We start from the raw sequence: 21276 nt of genomic DNA on the forward strand, positions 1-21276 counted from the left end.
TTTCCAAAGACACTGGCAGCGAATAAATTCATAACGCACATTCATTTTTATCTTACAATGTTGCATTTTAAACCATCTGCTAAGCATTTTGATCACAAAATAACAGCAAAGTCATACACTGCTGCCTGTGGTCACACGGTTTCCGACATGTGAAAATGTTTTCTCCACTGTCGGGCACATTTCTCCTTCCTAATCTCAGGTTAGTGCACGGAGTCTTCCCTCGTTTCGGCTGTCAGCTCTCTGGTGACTGTAAATTATTCCTCCTGTGTCTTCCTCTCACCCAAGCACTAGAGCTGTCAATCTTTGCCATTACCCTTGTAGAGTCAGTTTTTTCTTGATTTTACTCAATAATGATTTTTGTATTCTGATAGTAAGTGGCATGAGGTTTTGCAGAATGGAAATAAAATATTAGAGATGGATTTTTCTCAAGTTTGTGGGTGATTTGACAATTAAGAGGTAACGCATAACGGGACTTTTTGGGGGGGGATAAAAGGAAGAAAAATGTTAAGTGCAGCCAAGACACTTTTATAAGTATCTTTAAAATCTAAAGTCAATCATGTGAAATTGTAATTAGTGATTTGTGTTTACAAATACGACACGTGACTGAATAAAAGGACTACTTTCACAGATACAAAAAAGGGACAAAAAAAAAAAAAAAAACACTTTAGATCCAAACTTCAATATGGGCTGGATTCCCCTAGTAGGAATAAAATTGTTTTTCTTGATTTTGATATGCTACTTTTTGCACACTAGTCGGAAACCTCCTGAGCAAAATGGATGTCTAGTTAGAGTCTCTCCGGATCGAGGATTGCAGGCGTGCAGCACTGCACCCGGTTCTCCAAACAGCATCTTTAAACTGTGGAGAAATCACACGAGTATCAGAACCTCCCTCTGCAAATCCTTCTGGCAGAGACCCCACACTGGAAGCCTGGGACACTGAAATACAAAAGTGGAAGCACCTCATTGAGCATACACTTAAAAATTTTATCTTGCACTCCTCATAAATACTCTTTTTTAAAAACATGGGTGCTAACATAACATTTGCATTTATATCAAGTCGTACTGTCAACTTGGGGGAAAACAGAATCAGGGTGGCACTTTCTGCAAGCATTTAATACATTTTATTTCTATCTAAAGTGATCCACTTTGCAGAATGTACCTGGTAGGAATGGTAGCAGCTCTGTTCTTTCTGTTACTTCATTTGTAACAGATTCTCTGGCTTCAGTGGCCACAAATTCTCTGACTTCAGTGGCCACAGATTCTCTGACTTCAGTGGCAGACTAAATAGGTTTTAAAGAAGAATATTTAAATGTTATATATGTCACAGGACATATTTAATGATTCATGACAAAAATAAAAATCTTATTACCTTTAAGGACAAATCTTTCTCAGTCCACGCTAAAAAGCAAAAGGAAATATAATTGTTTCCATGCTTATACAACACCAATCATATGCTCATAAAGAATGAGGACAGAACTAATTCTCATTCTTAGCTTTCCAACTATTACTCTATGATTTGAATATTTGGAGAAATATTACAAGTCCAGGCAGCAACACAACTGGAATATGCTAAACAAAACATATACTCATCTCTCAAGAGATGGTTCAGTGTTTAAAAACACTTCCCTCTCTTCCAGGGAACCCAAGCACTGTTCCTAGTGCCCACCTCGGGTGGCTCACAATTGCCTGGGGCTCCAGCTCCAGGGGAACAAATGCTGTCTTCTGACCCCTGGTGGCACCCTCACAGACATGGCAGACATTCACACAGACACACAGATGCGAACAGAAATTTAAGAATTTAAGATAGGTCTGTGATTAAGAGCATGCAGGGGGGCCTGAATTTAACTCCCAGAATCCACTAGTAAAATATACTCAGAAAAATATCTGTGCAAAATGTCATAAAAATAGCAATTTTGGTATGGCACAAAAGAACTCATGAAGTTTATCATTTCCCATATTAGAATAGTGTGAAGCTGTGTTAACTGCTTGAAGGACAGCTAATGTACATTAAATAAGACACATTCGGAAAGGCAAATCTCACGTATTTTATCTCCTGTGTAACTTACATATGTATAAATGGCATAAAAGTAGAGATAGTATTATTCTCGGAGAAGAACAACACCAAGAGAAGGGTTTGGGCAGGACAAGAGATTTTCATGGGGAAAAACATGAGCACAGTAAGGATGTATTGTGAAAATTCTATGATTAAACAAATTCTTTTATCCCTGAATTAAAAATAGTAGGGGCTAGAGAGATAGGTCTGTGATTAAGAGCATGCAGGGGGGCCTGAATTTAACTCCCAGAATCCACTAGTATCTCACAACCGTCTATAACTCCAGTTCCAGAAAACTCAGCGCCCCTTCTGGCCTCCACTGGTACTTTACTCACACAAATAGATACACACACACACAAAGAACTCATAAAATAAATCTTTAAAAACAAACAACTGAAAATAACAATGATTTTAAATTTTGAATAGCATGTTCTTCTATTTCAATTATTTATTATTATTGATAACTGGTATCAATCTGACATACCTCTTTAGTGCCTGGTGATTACAGAGAGGTGAATGAGAGACTAAAGGTTCCTACGTCTTGGTGTTCCGTCAACCCAACACTTTGCAAAGGAACAGCAATAACCTCATCTTTGGTTTGAACACACATGGGTTGAAGTCATCTGAAGTAAGCTCGCTTAAGTTTTCCTAATTAATTCCAGTATTTGGCTATTAGATTACCAATGCTCGTGTTATAAACCACATTCTCCAAAATGAGACCTCTGTGAAATAAGGAGCATACCTGTCACTTTTCTTCTTGCCGAATTTTCAAATATTTTGTCTATAGCCGAAGATAAACTGCCAGCACAGCTCAGAGGAGCACTCTCAGAGATACTCTGCTAAAATTAATATTAAAATTAGTTGCATAAAATTTTTATCACTTGAAGATATGTAACTTGGTCATTTTCTAAGCAATTATACAAAAAAGGGGGGGATGTGTTTAAAATCTCAGTGTTTCAGTATCGAACCTTATACATGCCTCTCTACATCAGGCCCATCTTTGTGGCTTTATGTGCAAACTCTATAGGGCTAACAATCCCACAAACCAGACAAGGCAATTTGTAGGAAAAATATTCATAGGCAAGACTCTTACTTGTGTGCATACTTCCAGAGAGGAGCTACAGGCATAGCTCCTAACTCTGAGATTCCACATTGGAAACAAGGGGGCATTTTAAACATGTGCATGCTTAAACACAGGCAACCAAGGGATGCTGAGAGAGGGGGAAACAGTCTTCCCCAGAGAGCAGGGAGGTACATGGGAGACTTTGAAGGGGGAAAGAGGATGGGGCAATGATGTATTTATAGCCTAAAAAATAATGTATTTTTAAAATATGAAATTAAACTTTTGCTATGTGATTAGTATGAGTTTCTGCATTTAGAACTGGATTTTAAATGCAATTCTTTTATTTAAATTTTTTTATTTTACATACCTACACCAGTTCCCCCTCCCTTCCCATCTCCCAACTCCCCTCCTCCCCCACATCCCCCCCAGAACTGGACTTTGTTTGAAGCAAAACATAACAACTTTGACCACATAAGCAGCTTTCCTTGCACTCCTCATAAAATGGCTTAGAAAGTGCCCAATATTCTCTATAACTCAAACTTTGAGAAACAGATGTTTAAGTTCTAGATTTTCACATTTCTAATACTGTTACAGTTTAAATACAGAATCAAAGATAAAAAATAGAGGACACACTCTTCTAAAAGATTACAGAATGCCAAAATTCAAAGTGTCCTTAAAAGAAAACATAACAAAAATCAAAAAGACAAGAAACATGAATTTTTTTAAAAGATAAATTTAAAATGTAAAGAAAACAATTCTGCTAGATGCCCTGTGCTGTTGAACCTAAAGGCATCATGGAAATTGATTACTATAATAACACACTGAGTATATTAAAGATTCACTTGGCCATTATCAGTCATGTTAATATAAAAGTCACAGTAAGCTACGTTTATCCAAATAATCATTGACAAAATGTCAAATATTCTCTATTATTGGAAGCCTATTGCTAATACAATTTCTCTTGGGCTCTGTATTTTCACCCCATTTCCCCACAGCCTCCCAGTAGTTGCTAGACCTTTTCACTGATTGCCACATTGACAATTGCTGTCTGTGGCTGCTCACAATCTTATTTCTGCTGATTGACTTTCCATGTGCTGAAATGGCATCTGGACCACTACTAAACCTAAAGAGTAAAACAAAAGCAAACCTGGGGCAAGGAAGCGCACTCTGCAGAGGGGCATTTGACCTTGGTGTCACAGCTACACTCGTCTTCCTTCACGACAGGCAAGGGAAGCCCGGGACTAGAACAACCGGAAATCCTATAGAGCAAATTATGCAGCAAATATGGGTGGGCACAATTCTGAAAATTTTAGTTGACCGAATTTTTTTAAACAGAAGCAAAGGAAGAAGGAAGAAAACAGAGAAGTTGATTTACAGAGAAAAGGTTATTGTCACCATAAAAAGAGAGAGGAGGAGGAGGAAGAGGAAGAGAAAGAGGAGGTAAAACAAAAATGTCATTGAACTATGTATAGAAGCTTAAAGAAGAAACAAAAGTGAAAAATCAGTAAGTAGGGAAATTAATTTCCAAGTATCCTCTAAAAAGGTGTTAAATATAATATGTATCACGTGCTATGCATACGGATAAAGTCTTCACTCCCCGACAAGAACATCCTCTCCCGGCATGTTCCTATTGTCCAGAGTGCATCCAAGCAAGGTGTACCAGACAATTGCTGATACTCAAGACAGGGTACTGGCTGGCACTGTGATTATCAAAATTTTAGATCAAAATTATCAAAATTGTTGGGGGTGTATCTGCACTTGTCAAGAAAATCCTAAAGGAGCTCCTATATAAACTTGACTTTTGTTATTGATCTGACATAGAGTTTATCAAGATCTCAGGGCTACCCAGGTCCTTGCCAACCTGTGGATAAGCAAGAGCGTGAATGAGGGAGCCAAGCCAAATAGGAGTCAAATCATAGGCATGGGATCCCAGCTACAGTGCCTACTTAGTGAAGAATAAAGAGCTATCATAGCATATACTTTGAATGTCTACTGTAAGAAATATGATAAAGAACAGTGTTTAAATATAAAGCATGATGTTGTGCTTTATATTTAGATATATTATATACATATATATTAGAGTAGAATGCTAAACAAATATTTATTTCTCATCTGTCCATTCCAGCACTTCGATAACATACAGATTTTATCAACATGTAAAACTTACCTGGCCAATGAGTCATTTCCAGAATCCATTTGTTCTACTAAATAAAAATATAAAATGCGTTTTAAACAAATGGAAGAAAAGTATATTAAAAATCTATGACTCAGACTTTCTAGAGAACATTCATTTGGAAACACACCATGACAATCTTGTACAGCTGAAGGAGCAATCGGTGCATTAAGACCATTTCTGTTGTTAATATTTATGGAACACAAGGAGTAAGAAAAATGTGTGAAGTTTATGAAAGTTCGGTGTGTGTACAATGACCATAATCCTAAGAAACTAGTATGAGACTAACCTAAAATGTGGTCATTATCTTGTCAACTGAGAGTGTCAAGCAAACTGCATGATATATCTGAACTAACAGCATGAGGAACATGAATAGGGGAATATAATCTACAGCTATACCACCCTGAACACTCCTAATTTCATCTAATTATCTTATTAGAACAGAATAGTAATCCATTGAGTTTCTCAGTTTGGGATGACTGTACTATCCCAATGACACTAATCTAAGGACATGACATCCTGCCGGGGTCGGGTTCAAAATACAAAAGGGGACCAGGTGCAAGGGCCAGGCAAAGACCATCCACATGCTAATAGAGTTTAAGAGTCCCCTGTGTGGTGCTTGTTCTAGCTAATCTCCCCCCACCCTTTTTTTACTTTGTATTTATTCTTTGTGTCTTTCACATCCTGAATCTGATTCATGTGCATGCCCATGGCATGTTTTCATAAGCATAAAAATGTTTTCATTTTTATGGGGGGAGGGGGAGAAGGGTGGGAGGAGGGGGAGAGAAATGGGAGGCTGGGAGGAGGTGGAAACTTGTTTTTTTTTTCTCCTTTTCTCAATAAAAAAAATGGAAAAAAATATGTAAATAAAGTGTCTGAGGGTCCCTGAAGAAAGAGTATCCTAAGAGGCACCAAGTTCCTCACCAATGTCCTCCTCTGTGGCCACAATCCTGGCAGGTAGTAGATCAGGAAGTAAGGGCAACCCCAGATCTTTCACCAGGAGGTGGAAGCCTAGAGCCTCTACTGGCAGAGCATGCCCTACGTGACAGCAGAGCAGAAGAATGGACTTGCCTCAGAGTGCAGGGTCCAGATTTTTGAGGCCATCAAGACAGTTCCCCAATCATTCATATGTTGGAGACCAGCTAGGCCATATCAACATCATGAAGAAATGGTCCTAAACCCAAAGCCATCTTTCTTTATGTTTATAAATACCAGACTGCTCTGTCCTTACCTGGTCCTGGAGCTGAAAAACTGTGAGTTATGTAACAGTGTGACCTCTTCGACAAGAATCTTATGAAAACAAGCATATTTAATAAATACATATGGCTTTTTACATGAAAATTCCTTGTCATTATAACGTCTGATGATGAGCAAAAATAGGAGTGGGGACTGGAGGTAAAGTTAATTACATAGCTCTTACCTAAAGAGCAGGAGATCTTGGAATCAATTCCTAGTTCCACAAAAACAAAGATGCTGATTACCTCTGGTTTTTTCTCTCCCTCTGTCTTTGCCTCTCTCTCTCTCTCTCTCTCTCTCTCTCACACACACACACACACACACACACACACTTGCTCTTGCTCTCTCCCATGAAACACACATATTCATGGATTTGGGGGTTGTCTGTGTGCATATGTCACTTGCATGTGGAATCCAGAGATCAATATCATGGTTTTCCTCAATGACTCTGCACATGATTTTTTTTTGAGACAAGGTCACGCTTCTTATTGTAACCCTCATGTAATTATTACCTGAGATCATACTGTAGACTATCCAGAAAAAATTAAATAAAGGTAAATGCATTTTTCCACTCTTTTTAATGAAAGCTTTCTTAGTTCGACATTTTTGGGTATGGTAGGACTGCAAAGAGCAGGTCGTTATAAGACTTACCTGGTTCATTATCTTTTTTGTTATTATGTATGTTTTCCTCAAAATCCAGAAGCATCTGTCTACTGTCATGTGAAAAATAATAAATACAATTATTATTTTAATACTTATTTATGGATGGACACTTAAAAGAAATCCCTCACTAGCTCAGAATTGAGAAATAGATGGTTATTTATTTAGGGGTAGAATCACAAATCAGAATACTCTGTTTGAACAGAGATCAGAAAACAAATTCCACAACCAGAACAGTGAGGCCGGAAAAGAGGCCAGACACGTGCTCTACATCGGCATGTATAGTATAAGAGGCCACACCCCAGTTAGCAGGTAACCACTAGATGTTAAGACTTCCTACATCACTTATTTAAAAAACATTTTGCATATTTGATTCTTAAGAATATTACAGGGGTTAGGGACATAAGTCCATGAGCAGAGTATTTTCTAGCAAGCACTAAGCCTGGGGTTCCAGCCCTAGCATCACATAGTGGCACACACCTGAAATCACAGCTTGTGGGAGGTGGAGGCAGAAAGATCAAGAGGTTCGAATTTATCCTCAGACACATAGCAAACTCAAGCTACATGGGGCACATGAAACCCTGTCTCTAAATAGAGACTATTACTGAAAATAGTAGAGGATCTACTAGAAGTTTTTACTCCATGCTTGAAATTTATGGGCTCTAAATCTTGTAATTAAGCCTATGACGAAGAAGAAAAAATGAAGTAAAAAAATGCATTAAATAAGAGAAATAAAGCTTAAGGCACAGACTGGATCGGCTCACAAGCAGTGAAGTACCCTGATCTCAGAAAGCATTCCCACTCCATAACTAACAGCTATCAACTACTGCACAAGTTGTTCCCCACAGACATTAAGTGAAAAGGAAAAAATAAGGATTGTGCTGTTTGAGTTTCTTTTAAGATTTTATTGGATAGTATTAAAACATGTACAGGGAAATAAAACAGCAAAGTATTTTCTGATGTTGAGTTCTTTCTAAACTTCAAATGTGTGGAAGATTCAAATATTACAACTGTTTGGGAAATGTTAAGCCCTCGTTTTGATTATCAGCTAATTAGTACTGTGACTTGTGATTCAGAGAAAATGAATTGTTTAACAGTTTGACACTAAGTACTTCATGATTTGTTACTTCCTTGATCAAATGACTGGAGAGTGAATCCACTCCAAGACCTGATTCTTCGCTTTCCTCTTCATCCTCCCCTGCCTATTTTAAATCATCGTATTTACCTCCAAATGACTCATAAAACAAAACTCTCTTTTGCATGTAGATACTAATAAAAGCTAATGTGGTCTTGCTTTCTTAAGTTCAACTGTTCTTTGGATCCAGAGACATGCTTAGCTGTTTCTTGTGAGGAAGAATTTAAAAAAAAAAATCTCTGTAGATATGAGACCAGGACTGAAATAACTTGGGAAATTGATACTACTATAGACAAAAGGAGAGAGAGAATCATTTGAGTGCCTACCCAAGAAAAACTCAACAGTAACCCTAGACAGGTTGATATAGGACATCCAAGCACCTAGAAAAAGGTGCACAGATGATATGATAGGGCCTCTTGTGAAGTATATGACAGGGTCTGATATTAGTCAATAGAGGAACCTTGTGATTTTTCTGCAACATGATTTGAACTTTTATACAGTTCATATTTGTCATCAGAAAGACACACAAATTTCTCAATGTGAATTGATCACAAAGGTCTAAGCTAACAGGTGGTTTCTATGTGAGATGCTGAATGGGTTGAAGTGTCAGATTGCTAACAATGTACGTGGTAGAAGCTAAGAAAGTACCATTGCCAGAAGAGTGTGGATTGAGAATATAGCTGAGTTTAAAAACACAAGTACACATGAACTTGAGATACTGTAACTTTCAGTTCTGAGTGTATATTATCATAAAGGCTTAGAAGTCTGGCTCAGTATAGACAACATGGTAGCTAAGATTAACTGCTATCAAATTTCAGGGCATGTTTTAATAGTGATGGAACCAACAGAAACAAAGAATGATAGGTTATTCTCTTCCTTCCTCTCCATCTGACATTTCGAAGAAAATTGGCTTCCTTGAACCTAAGAATCCCTCCAGCTACTGAGAAGTCAAGGAGGAGGGTACAGAAGACAACTCCCCCAGGAAAGCAACACAACTGTCTACTGAACTGGGCATTTCAAGATCCAAGCAGCTACTTGAAAAAAATCAAAAATACTCTTTTTTGTTTTATTTTCTTATAAAGAAAAACATTTAATTGAGGTAATCTCTTACAGCTTCAGAGGCTTAGTCCATTACCATGGTGGGGAGCATGGCGACTGGGCATTTGGTGGTGTGCAGGTAGACATGGTGCTGGGAGAATTCTACAACTTGGTCCAAAGGCAAGTGAACTGAACTGAGACACCAGGTATGGCTTGAGCAAATATGAAACCTCAAAGTTTATCACCTCCACAGTGACATAGTTCTTCCAACACTAAGTCACTTCCAACAACTAAGTCACAATGGCTAAGTCACTGTCATTCTAAAACTACCCACACAGTGCAATGATGCCACAAGCAGACGATGTAATAGTTGCATTTGATGTTGAACGTCAATATAATTGTAATTAACATGTTATTGGAAATACTTACAAAGTACAATGACCTTCGACAGCGTAGCGTAACGCTGTCCATCCAAAGACATCCTTGTAGAAGAAATCAATGCCTTTTTGAAGGAGTAACATGGCTATATCTTTTGATCCACATCGTATAGCATACATCAAGGTGTTTCTGAAATAGCAGAGGGACAGATTCACTATTATGAAATAAATGAAATTAGTTAAATCTACACAGATTTGTCTTACCGACTTAGTATCTCGCCTGCCTGTCTAGAATTGACCATTTTCTAACAGACAAAGCATCATGGACCCACAACTGTTCCTCATTGTGAGGCTATCTCCTAAGATAAAGAATAAATATCTTCTCCCCTTGATCTACTTTTTAGTAGAATTCCTGACCTCCTGACATTTAAAAAACAAATTGCTATGTTAAGGTCTTGCATTTGAAGTAGTTAAGGAAGAGTTCACATTTTCCTAGACTAATGGAATATATTACTGCTCTTAATTATCTGAAGATGAAGTAACTCAAAGCTATGTGCATGCTTAGAATGGTAGTAATATGGAAGTACTGATGATAAAATTCATAGTGCTCTCAGTTAATGATATCGATAACCATGTACTGTTCACTGAACTAAGAAATATGTAAATAAACCCTATAACCACTTATCAAGGGTGTTACCATCTGTTTCACATCAGGAGATATATTTGGCCATGAGCATCATTCTGAAGATGACATACCAAGCAACTGGATAGACTGAGAATTGAATCCAGTCTTGAATGAACCTGAAGTCTCCCCTTTTATCATTCACTTATGACTTATCTTCAATAAATTTTATCCAATTAACATTTTTATCTCCTTTCCAATGGCAAGTAAATATAAATGGTTAAAATAAATCAGGGAAGGGAAAGGGGAAAATGAGCATTTAGTAATAACAACTAATATTCACTTAGAGATAACCTAACATTAATATTCTACAAAGAAAAGTAATTCTAGGAGCCGTTCCGCACCCTGTAACTTCTGACTCCTATTTGGCTGAATATAGTGTCTTAAAGCATACAAGAAGGAAGTGTGAAGACTATAAAATCTGAGATCTCTTTAGAGAAGTTTTCTTGTGTGGTAAATGATGGTTAATGCAGAACTCACAACTGGTCAAAATGCAGAGAACAGGTGGCTGAAGAGACCTCCACAGAAAACGAGACATCTACATCGCATCCCTTCCTCAAGGCTTATGGGCCATCAGGAAGACAATGCAAGAGGGTTCTATGAGCCAGAGGTTGAGAAGGAGTTGAATAAAGCAGTGTCTCCTGGGCATGGCAAGTCTGCTGTGCTCAAGGTCAGTTGTGGCTGCCTACACAGGGTCAAGCCAATTACTCGCAACCTCTTAGCATGGGTTAGGGAGCCCCTACTCCTAGCTAAAGAACTGCTGACAGCTGATGGCTTCTAGGGGAGGGAGAGTCAGATGTCTTTAAGGGTGTGGCTCCCGATATGTCAACCAAGCTCTGGTGGATGGCACCACATCCACCAGAAGAATATGGGCAGCACAACCTGGAGTAGATATGTTATTCATTTTTTTAAACAAGAGGACGCAAAGTCAGGGTAGGAAGGTGAGGGACGAACAGACAGGAGTTAAGATGGACAGCGGAGGTGAGCACAGGAAGGTGAGGGATGAACAGACAGGAGTTAAGGTGGACAGCAGAAGTGAGCACAATCAAAATACATGATGTAAGTTCTCAAGAGTTAACTAAGTGTTTTAATTAAGTTAAATAAGTAAAAAGAAAACCTAAAAATAAAAAAGGAAATACCATTAGATGGTTAACAATCTTACTGTGGATCAAAAAAATCATGCCTCCAGTTGGTACATTTTGAAAACAAATGAAACCCATTTAGCGCATAAGTTCCTAAGATCACACAACCAACAAAGTCAGATTACAAATAGCAGTCTTCAGTCAGTACTATGAGGCAATGTGACTCACACACAGAGACACGCTTGCACAAATAAAAGATATATATTATTTATACAGCTCATTTCAAACAATTGCTTTCTTCTCTAACCGACCAAACGGATGCCCGTGTCGATGTCTTCATTGTATTCTTGTGAGTTAGTCCTCTTCCTCCAACCAGCCATGTTTCTGAACTGAGTGGTGGTTACTAGTCCAGAATACTACTGATGTTCAAATGACTTTACCTTTGCATGTCATCTACAACATGTATGTCTGCTCCTTTTTTGACTAAAAATTCTGCCACCTCTACCCTCTTTTCTCTGAGTGCCAGCAAAAGTGGTGTGAACCCATCCTGCAAAACAACAAAAACAATCTGTAATTCAAAAAGGTACATGTTTTCAGCCTACCTAAAGGTCTTCTAGAGGGCCGTACAAATAAAAACATGATAAAAGCATGAAACCACAGGGGCTAAGCCATCCTTCCTTCTAACAGTGCCGCCTTTCTCTTCCTCCGTTCCCCTTCTGTGACATCTCCTCTCCTGCCAAGAGTGTTCACGTGAACCTAACCCTTCCCAGTGCCCACTTCAAACCTATATTTCTACCTCAAATATTTGTTTCTGTTACAGCATTTATTCTTTGAAGTCATGTGATTGCTCCCATATAAGCTAAAAGCTTCTTAAGGATAGGGGCTGAATCTTCTTTACATCAAGAAATCAAACCCCACACAATGGCAAAGGAGTTCATAAGTTAGTGAGTCGATGGCCAAATTTTCATTTTTATAGCAAGATTTTAAAGTAAGTACACTTGGATCTAAGACAATATGGCTGCCTTCTGCATGGGCACCCAACAGTACAAGTCTCAGGAGAGACAGGGCTTAATTCTTTAGGGGGCAATGTGAAGTTCAGGTTTTTGCAGAGATTTCCCAAAGCTTAACAGTGGATTCAAGTCACAAAGAAAATTAACAGTGTGCCAAAGCCTCTTTGAGCCCATTTCCTCTGTGCTTTCATTGTTGCTAGGGGGGTGTTTTCCAGGGACTCTGTACAAAGCAAGTGTGTTTAGAAAGATCAATATCCCAAAATGTAATCAAAAACAAAAAATGCCAGGCAGAGGTAGCACACGCCTTTAATCCCAGCACTCAGGAGGCAGAGGCAGATGGATCTCTCTGAGTTCAAGGCTAGCCTGGTCTATAAGAGTGAGTTCCAGGCTCCAAAGCTACAAAAAAAAAAATCCTGTCTCGAAAAAAATAAATAAATAAACTTTGTAATACTTAGTTCTTCCTGCCCTTGATAATTTATATTCCTCTCATATTCAATTCTTCTGGTTTCACAAAATAATTACTAGTCACATAGAAAATGAAGTTAAATGATTCCTGTGGACTTCGTAGTGTGTGTGTGTGTGTGTGTGTGTGTGTGTGTGTGCGCGCGCGCGTGCACATAAGTGTGCATGTGTGCTTACAATGCCAGACTGATAATGCCAGGGCTCTATCAACTGAACACCTTCACTGAGATTGGCTGCCCGACAGACAACTGTTCTTTAAGTGACAAGGTGATTCATGGTTTCCCATCTTCTGATAGAGAAACCCTGTTTGTAATTCACATCTTGGGCTCTGTTAACTTGAATAATAAACCTTTAAAAAACACATCCTCTACTTACTAAATTGTCAGAGACCTTCTAAGTAGTACATTATTATTGATGGCTACAAGAAAAGTGGTTTATTCTGTAAGTCAGCAGTCATTGCTGATTGTGATAGTTAGCTTAGACTGTCAGCTTGGCACAACTTAGACTCAACCCAGAAAGAGAATCTCAGTGCCTACACTGGGTTGGCCTGTGTGTGTGATTGTCTTAATTAATGTGGAAAGACCCAGCCTACTGTGACTGCCACCATTGCCTAGATAGAAGCTCCAGGACTGCAGAAGAGTGAAGAATTCAAGCCCTGCATGAGCAAGTGGATATCCATGCATTCCCTTCTCTCCGCTTTTCACTATAGAGATTACGGGACCAGCTAACTCAGGCATCCGATGCAGTGAATTCCCAGAAATGCTGGACCTAGAACTGTGAACTAAAATAAACCCCTTTGCCCCTAAGTTGCTTTTCTGTCAGGTATTTTGTCATAGCGATGGAAATGAAACTACTTGATAATAAATAATGCTCCATATTTTGCTTCTCAACACAAAAGTAAAAGGAAAGTTAGGGCAGCACTATTGGGAAAGACACATTGGCAGGAAGTAGCATCTAACAACATCTGGTCAAATTCTAGATCCTCTAGAGATGTCATGATTTTAGAACCCAGGAATACCTATGTTTCAGCTATCTACTTAGGGTTTCTTTCCTAAGCTAGAAGTTGTTTCAGAACATTCCAAGGAAATGTTTTCAGAGATGCATGCCGGTTACTTATTAGATGTACTGAATCAAAATCCACACAACTATGTCTGAGAATTAGAGCCATGCAAACAGAACTTCAGTTCATCTATATGGATATGCATAATTCTCCTCAGCATTCTGACTAAAAGTTTTTTGACTAAAAGGACTCAATCACTAAAAACAGGAAGCATGTTACCCAACTCATTACTCAGAATGCAACAAAATTTCAATATAAAAAAAAACAAACTTAAATAGCCTCTCACCCAGCAAGCAATGGTAGATTTGAGGACAGGGTATAGTCTTTACCTAAGTGGATGCCTCTTCCAGAATATATACTAGCAAACTGTTTGATCCTCCTCTAGTTTTCCACATAATTATTGCTTAGTTACTACCAGTCTCATTTCTCCAGAGTCCCCAACTGATCCCTAGACATGTTTGTACTTAAATGGTTTTCTTGCTCAAACTACGAATTACTACCTTCAACATGGAGAAACGCCATATCAGCACACAATAACTGATTTATTTTTAATTCCTCTGGCTTTATTCCCTCAGAATTAAATTTCTCATTTAATTCTAATTTCCAGATGCATATTTCTGATTAATTTCCCTTCTCATCTTTTCTTCTTCAGCCTTAGGCCACTTGACAAGAGCTTGTCAAGAGCATCACGATTTCCATTTTACAAAAGTGCTTTTGTTGTCTTCGGGTTTTAAAATGGAGCCATTCCCGAAGTAAACTCTGCTGTTTACTCAGGCGGCTTTGGAAAGGTCAAGGGAAATGGTGAGGAAAAAGATAAAAATTAGGACATTTTACCACCACCAGATTCTCAAATATTTCACATTAAATGTATAAAAGAAAGTTGTGCATCAGATGTTTCTTTCTAAGTACAGATGTTAGACTCACCGCTTCTACAGCTGAGTCCTTTCCAAGTATTTTCACTCAGGAAATGCTTAGGTTTCTAGATATAAAATGTCCTCCCTCCCCCCAGCTTTGCCACTATCAAAACATGTATTTCAGATGTTTTAGGATTAAAATACGGTGAACTGTACTTTGGTCTTTTGTTCGATATCGGCGTGGTATTCAAGCAGTAATGCGGCCATGTCTTCGTGCCCGTTGTACACAGCATAGTGCAGCGCGCAGTTGCCGCTGCTATCCCGAATGTTCGGATCAGCGCCGTGCTCCAGGAGAACGGCCGCACACTTCTGTTTCCAGCATTGGACAGACTGCATTTTATAACAAAAAAGTAGACTTGTCAAGCTCAAGGAATTCAAGGAATTCATCCCACAACTTTCACCAGCAAGCTACCTGTCCATGGAGGTAGCGTTCTTTCCCTCACAGGCGCTTTGATCACACCTAGCTTATGCAGAAATTAATGCCTGCTACCTACCTTCATCAGAGGTGTGATTTGTCTCTGGTCAAAAGCATCGATCTCACAATTGTTTTTCAATAGAATGTTCACCACTGGGAGCCGGCCATAGACACAGGCAAAATGCAAAGCTGTCCTGTGGAAATGAGAGTTTTTCTGATGGTGGAGAGCACTGTCTCAAAATCCACAATTATTCATGCAATTATAGGTGAGCCATGGATAAATCACATGATCTCCTTCCTCTAGACAAGTGCTCTGCCATAGGGTTGCTCATTTGAATCACCCAGAACAGCGTGTTTGGACAGAAAAACAGCATGGCTGGATAAAAATGATTTTTGTCTCATTTTCCTTTCTTTGTCAAAAAGAAAATTAATTGTATTGTTGCTGTTTTGCTTTATATTTTGGTTTCCATTTTCATGTTTTTATGGGGCTCATTTTGTGTGTGCCTTGGGGTTTGGGGGTTGTTTTTTAGTTTGGTTTTTAAAGAGAGAACGGGTATAGAGTTGGGTAGGTGGTGAGATGGAGCGTATCTGAGGGCAGCTGGGGAGGGGAAAGCTTGATCTAAGTATACTGCATGAAAAAAACATTTTTCATTCAAAAGAAAGAAAGAAATCACCTTTGAATTAAATTCCCCTTGGGTTTAATCCTGCTCTGAGCTAAGACACTTTCTAGGTACCTCTCACTTTTCCTGTGCCTCAATTTCCTAACCCATAAAATTAGAAACAAAAAAGGATATCTAGGTAATTCTCTTGCACACAGCCCTTGACTGACCTGCCTACCCTCGGAAAGAGTGTCCTCTATTAATCTCTGTGTTTGCATCTGTTTTTTTCTAATAATTCTAGCTCTGCTTCATAAACAGATGGCAGGTCTTAGGACACTGTTATAAGAGTCCCCCCTGAGAGGAAGTGGGAAGGAGGAGAAAAGGTCAAGAGGGTGGAGGAGACACAGGAATAGGAGGGGAAAGGAGGACAAAGAGGGAGAGGAAGAAAAGAGGGAGGAGGTAAAGGAAAGGGGAGAGGAGGAGAAAAAGGAAAAGAGAGAAGGAAATGAGGAGGAAACCGAAGAACGAGAAGGAGGAAGAAAGAAGTGAGAGGAACTGCTATTTTTTCCCCATCAGCATGGAAGATCTCCGTGTGGTGCGAGCACCTCAACACGTGTCCTTTTTCTTAACGTGACACCAAAGATCCGTGTGTATGCTGTGAATAGAACACAGGCTTCATTTACATCACCCCCAGACCCCAACCAATACTAGGTCTCTGTGAAAGCCGCGACTCTCCAGCCACTGGGACCTCAGTACTTTGGCGTTTGACGACAGCAGACCCAATTGGCAGATCTCTGCCTGCCAGCTCTGTTGAACCACTCAGAAGGAGTCTGGGGAGCAATTAAAGTTCCTATTTGGCAACTCGGGACCCCTCCTAGGAGTACAGGTGTCAGATGCAGAGCCCCAGAAGTACCGGCAGACCCCCTTCCGTCACTGCCCACCCGAGCTCTTGGGGAAGCCAAGTAAGGAGACAGACCTTCTCCCACGCTGGGCAGCACACGAGGTAGACACTTGCCCTCCGTTCCCCATCACCTGTTCTTGTGGTCCCTGTCGAACACGCTGCATTGTCCAAGCATGATGAGAATCTCCATCCGGCCCGCATCTCCCTCCGCGGCAACCCGGTGGATCTGCCCCACGGGTCTGTATGTTGTATGGTATTTTGGATAGTTGGGATATTCACCGAAGAGAAACTCAGAGACAGTCATTTGGGGACCATCACAGAAACCTAAAGGTGTCTTTTCCCTAACCCTAAAGAACTTCTTGGCAAAGGCCATTGGCTTTACGTCCCTTCCCAAATTTTCATCTTTTCTGGTCCCCCAATCCAATATTAGGTCTTAGTAAAAAAAAAAACAAGACTCGCCAGCAACATTTGCACAAAGGGGCTCGAGACTTAACCGTCTCCCAACCAGAGCCTTATACTGTTGGGGAAAGCATGGTTGCCAAGCAACACTTCTAAACACAGTGTGCACGTGCTAGCTTGTACAGAAGAGCAAGAGCGCTCGCAGTTCTTGACACCGGTAGCATCTCTGAGACAAAGGTGAAGGTGCTGAGCTGGCAGACAGAAGACAGAGCCAAGGAAAAGGCACTAGGAAACTCATAGGTGCAGAGACACAAATTTCACACTCAGAGAAAATCTGTAAAAACATAGAACTGGACATCATAATATATACCACAAGGACCTACACAGACAAAGAGCCCCAACAGAGCATTGTGCGACAAAGAACCTCCCAAACCGACCTTGAGTTTATTTTGTGTTGGTATAGCGTACTGGCATGGAGCCCGCCTGCCCTTAAACATGGTTTTTATTCACAGCGAGACTCCATTGGAGAAAAACTAATGTTTTTTTTCTTTTAAGAGCAGTTATCAATTGGGAATAACTTCTTGTTTAGAGATGGGGGCTTTTCCTCTCTCAGATATCTATGCATACATATCACACTCATACACACACATACACACACACACACACACACACACACACCAAAGATGAGAGAAGGGGGAGGGAAAAAACTAATAAAATAATTCTTAATAGGAATTGCACATTTCCCCGGCTGTTACTGGATATTACTTCATATTTCTATCCTAGGAATCGGCTCTTGTTTAGCCATGTTGTTGATGTGGTCAGAATGAGTGGCGCAGCTCCGGGCAGGAAGGTCAGGCTAACGGTGAAACAGCGAGGCGCCTCTTCCCACCTTCACCTTCCTTGTTCCTTCTTAACACTTTCAAAACATTATCCGTTTTACCCGCTTACCAAAGGCTTTTCTTTACTTCGGCAGCTTATCCTTGGGTCCCTGAGCTTTTCAAATGGGAGCAAGGAATTTGGGTCTGTAGTTAGACATCTTCTTCGTCCACAGATGGAAAGAAAACAGAATCAGGTGCATAATTCTCTGGGAGTCACAGAAACATACAATGCCAAGTCTGGAAGCAGGGTGACCACAGGTGGTTTCCTACTTTTCTGGAGATATTGTCCTCCGTCACTTTACATCAATACTTTAAAAAGAAATTCTAAATGCCCAGGGTGTCTCTGAGTTGGGAGAGCACTTAGCCAGCCTGTGAAAGGCCCTAGGCGTAGTCTGCAGCGCTGTATAAACGGGGTGTCGTGGGCAGCGTGATTCTTACCTATAACCCCATTAATCTGGTGGTGGCAGCAGGGCTTTCAGAAGCTCAGGGTCATTCTCAGCTACGCAACGAACTTCTGTCAAGCCTTGGATGAGTGTAAATAAATCCCTGCATCCCTAAATTAAAAGCAAATAAAATAAATAGATAAAACATGCTCAGGTGGGAGTTAGGATGCACACTTGCAATCTCAGCACTTAGGAGACTGAGGAAGGAGTGTCTTGTAGTTGAAGCTAACTGGGGCTGCCCAGAGAGTCTGGGACAAGGGCTAGGATGTGGTCAGTGTTGAAATGCATGCTAGTAAGTACAAGGCCCTGGGTTCCATTGCCCAGTGAGGCAAAGGAGGAAAGTGTAGTAATAAGGGCAGTGGGGCTGCGTTCCCAGCACCCCGGCCGCCTGCCTGGCTAGCTTATGCCCGAAATAACAACACACAAACTGTATTCATTTAAACACTGCTTGGCCCATTCTCTTCTAGGCTAATTCTCATATATTAATTTAGCCCATTTCTAATCATCTGTGTGTAGCACCCCAAGGTGCGCTTACTGGGGAGATTCTAGCCTATGTCCATCCTGGGTCGGAGCTTCATCCCGGGAGCGGGGCATGGCGTCTCTCTCAGGCGTCTGCTCCCGAGAGGAGAGCTCTGGAGTCTGACCTCACTTCCTCTTCCTCCTGGCATTCTGTTCTGTTTACTCCACCTACCTACGTCCTAACCAATAAAATGGGCCAAGGTAGTTCCTTTATTAGCCAATGACCTTCCTCCATCAGGAAAGGGCATAAAATAGAAGACATTCTTACAGCCAATATGTTAGAAAGTTGGAATACAATAAAATTTTTGAAATTCCTTGTTTTTTAAAAATGTATAAACAGTAACACCAATTGGGATGTTATCCTGTATTTAAAAACTTGTATTATAAAAATTATTGTAAGATTTTTTTTTCTTGCTTGCAAAATGCATTACCTCGCTCTGCCCTAAAAATAAGGGAGTACTTTGGACATAGTTATGTAAGACTGGATGTCTGTCTTTTTTTTTTGACACAGAAATGCATGAATGAACATTCTTCAGACCTCTTTGCAGCTGTCAACTCGATTTAAATTCAGAACAAGAAAACAACGTGTCTATGAAAAACGTACATGGAAAAGGCCTTTAATTATGTATAATTTGTGAATCCACTACAGGATAGCACAGTCAACAAAATAAATGCTATTTTAAACAAGTGCTAATGCTGAACTTCAGAAGAATCCAGGAGGCTCACCAGTCCCACCGTATGCATGAAACGGAACCAATACACCAAGTAATCAAAATAGTGGTGATTTGGAGCCTCAGAAGAAACACAAAATTGCTCACTGGCAATTGTAGAAGGAGCTCCGATTGGCCCTATCATAGCCATCTCCTATCCTGTAAACCTGAGGAAAGGGGTGAGCCTCAGGAATGGGGTGGAATCAAGCAATGAGCCCTCAGAGAGGCAAGAAAGGTAACATTGATGGTGCTCCTCATCAGCACTGAGCACTTCCTGCGCCCCAGTCACCACACTGGTCCTTTAAATTCTTTCTGTTAATCCCCCACCCATTGCAATTGTGAGATAAGAAATCACTTTGGAAGTGAACACAGTGACAATCCAGGAGGTTACATAACTTTTCCTAAAACTCCCTCAGAGCTGGAAAGTGGCTAAGTAAGAATTCCAATCAGGATCCATATAGATCAAAGAAAACACTTTCAAACTCCTGGAAAGGCTTTTAGAGCCATGAATACTTTATACATTGAATGCTGTAGAGTCTTTTCCGAACTGGGTCATGGTCAGCACCACTTCCACTTTCCTTCCCCTTGGGTCCTCCCCTGTGCACAGAGCTGGGAAGTTAAGGCTGATGAGAAAATGGAGTTGGACCCTAAATCCAATGCCAGGCAAGAAAGCGCAGTCAGGTGTGTCTGGTCCCATACACGCAGACTCCTAACTCGGGGAGAACAGTGGGTACAAGCCCTGCAAGACCTGTGGTTTTCTCCTTGCACTGCTGGGGATGGAAGTCTAGGGAGCATCCTCCTGCTGAGCCACACCTAGCTTTGGGCATGTTTGTTAGCCCTGCCATGGGGTCCACTTAGCAACTACCAGTAAGGACATACTCTAGTGAAAATGATTGCCAAGACAGGACTCTGGGAATTCTGGACCTCCATTCCAGGCTCTTGAATTCTGCCTTCTTCCAATTATCTGGGGAAATAAACATGCTCCAACTGAAAGTCTCCTGATACATAACCAATTTAAGCTTCATTACCACTGCCCTAGAACCCAGAGGTCAGTGAAATACAGTGTACTACACTGCGGGAGCCCCAGCTGTGTGATTGGAAATGAGAAAGCAAAGGCAACTGCTACTAACTTCCTAGGGCTCTATAATAAATCACCACAGATGGTGTGGGCTAATACCACAGAATGTTATTCTTTCATAGTTCTGAGGATAAAAGCTCAAAGAAAATGCATCTATTGGCAAAGTCAGGTTCTCCTGTAGGCTCCCCCAGAGAACCTTCCCTATCTCCTCCAGCTCTTGATGACCCAGGTGGACCTTGACTTACAGCTTCCTAATTCAGATCTCTGCATCTGTAGCTACAGGGCTTGGTCTGTGCCCCTGCCTCTTTCTCCTGTTTCTTCCAAGGAGGTGGTGATTGGATTTAGTGCCCTGTCCTCCACCTTCCCTTCCTGTAATTTTTTTTTCTAGA

At 40.4% G+C, this 21276-nt stretch overlaps 1 protein-coding gene across 1 annotated transcript; it reads right to left on the reverse strand.

The window, feature by feature from the left end:
- Positions 1-781: 781 nt before the first annotated feature.
- LOC121462137 (putative ankyrin repeat domain-containing protein 19) lies at positions 782-17233 on the reverse strand. The gene is made up of 11 exons (XM_041673553.1): positions 16992-17233; positions 15440-15554; positions 15102-15275; positions 11940-12046; positions 9788-9925; positions 7177-7238; positions 6214-6327; positions 5284-5320; positions 4264-4375; positions 2796-2892; positions 782-936 (listed from the first exon to the last, which is right to left on the reverse strand). Exons 1-11 carry the CDS (start codon positions 17231-17233, stop codon positions 782-784), a joined length of 1353 nt encoding a protein of 450 aa, XP_041529487.1.
- Between the last annotated feature and the right edge of the window lie 4043 nt (positions 17234-21276).

Source organism: Microtus oregoni, unplaced genomic scaffold (assembly GCF_018167655.1).
Source record: "Microtus oregoni isolate MIOR12 unplaced genomic scaffold, Mior012 000024F_ref0000369, whole genome shotgun sequence".
Taxonomy (NCBI): domain Eukaryota; kingdom Metazoa; phylum Chordata; class Mammalia; order Rodentia; family Cricetidae; genus Microtus; species Microtus oregoni.

Excerpts from the sequence above, each read along its gene's own strand:
- LOC121462137 (XM_041673553.1), bottom strand. The coding sequence starts at position 17,233 with ATGGCCTTTGCCAAGAAGTTCTTTAGGGTTAGGGAAAAGACACCTTTA. Across the intron at positions 5,321-6,213 it reads GGCCACAGAGGAGGACATTG|TAGAACAAATGGATTCTGGA; the intron begins GTGAGGAACTTG and ends ATTTTTATTTAG. Across the intron at positions 2,893-4,263 it reads AGTGCGCTTCCTTGCCCCAG|CAGAGTATCTCTGAGAGTGC; the intron begins GTTTGCTTTTGT and ends TATTAATTTTAG.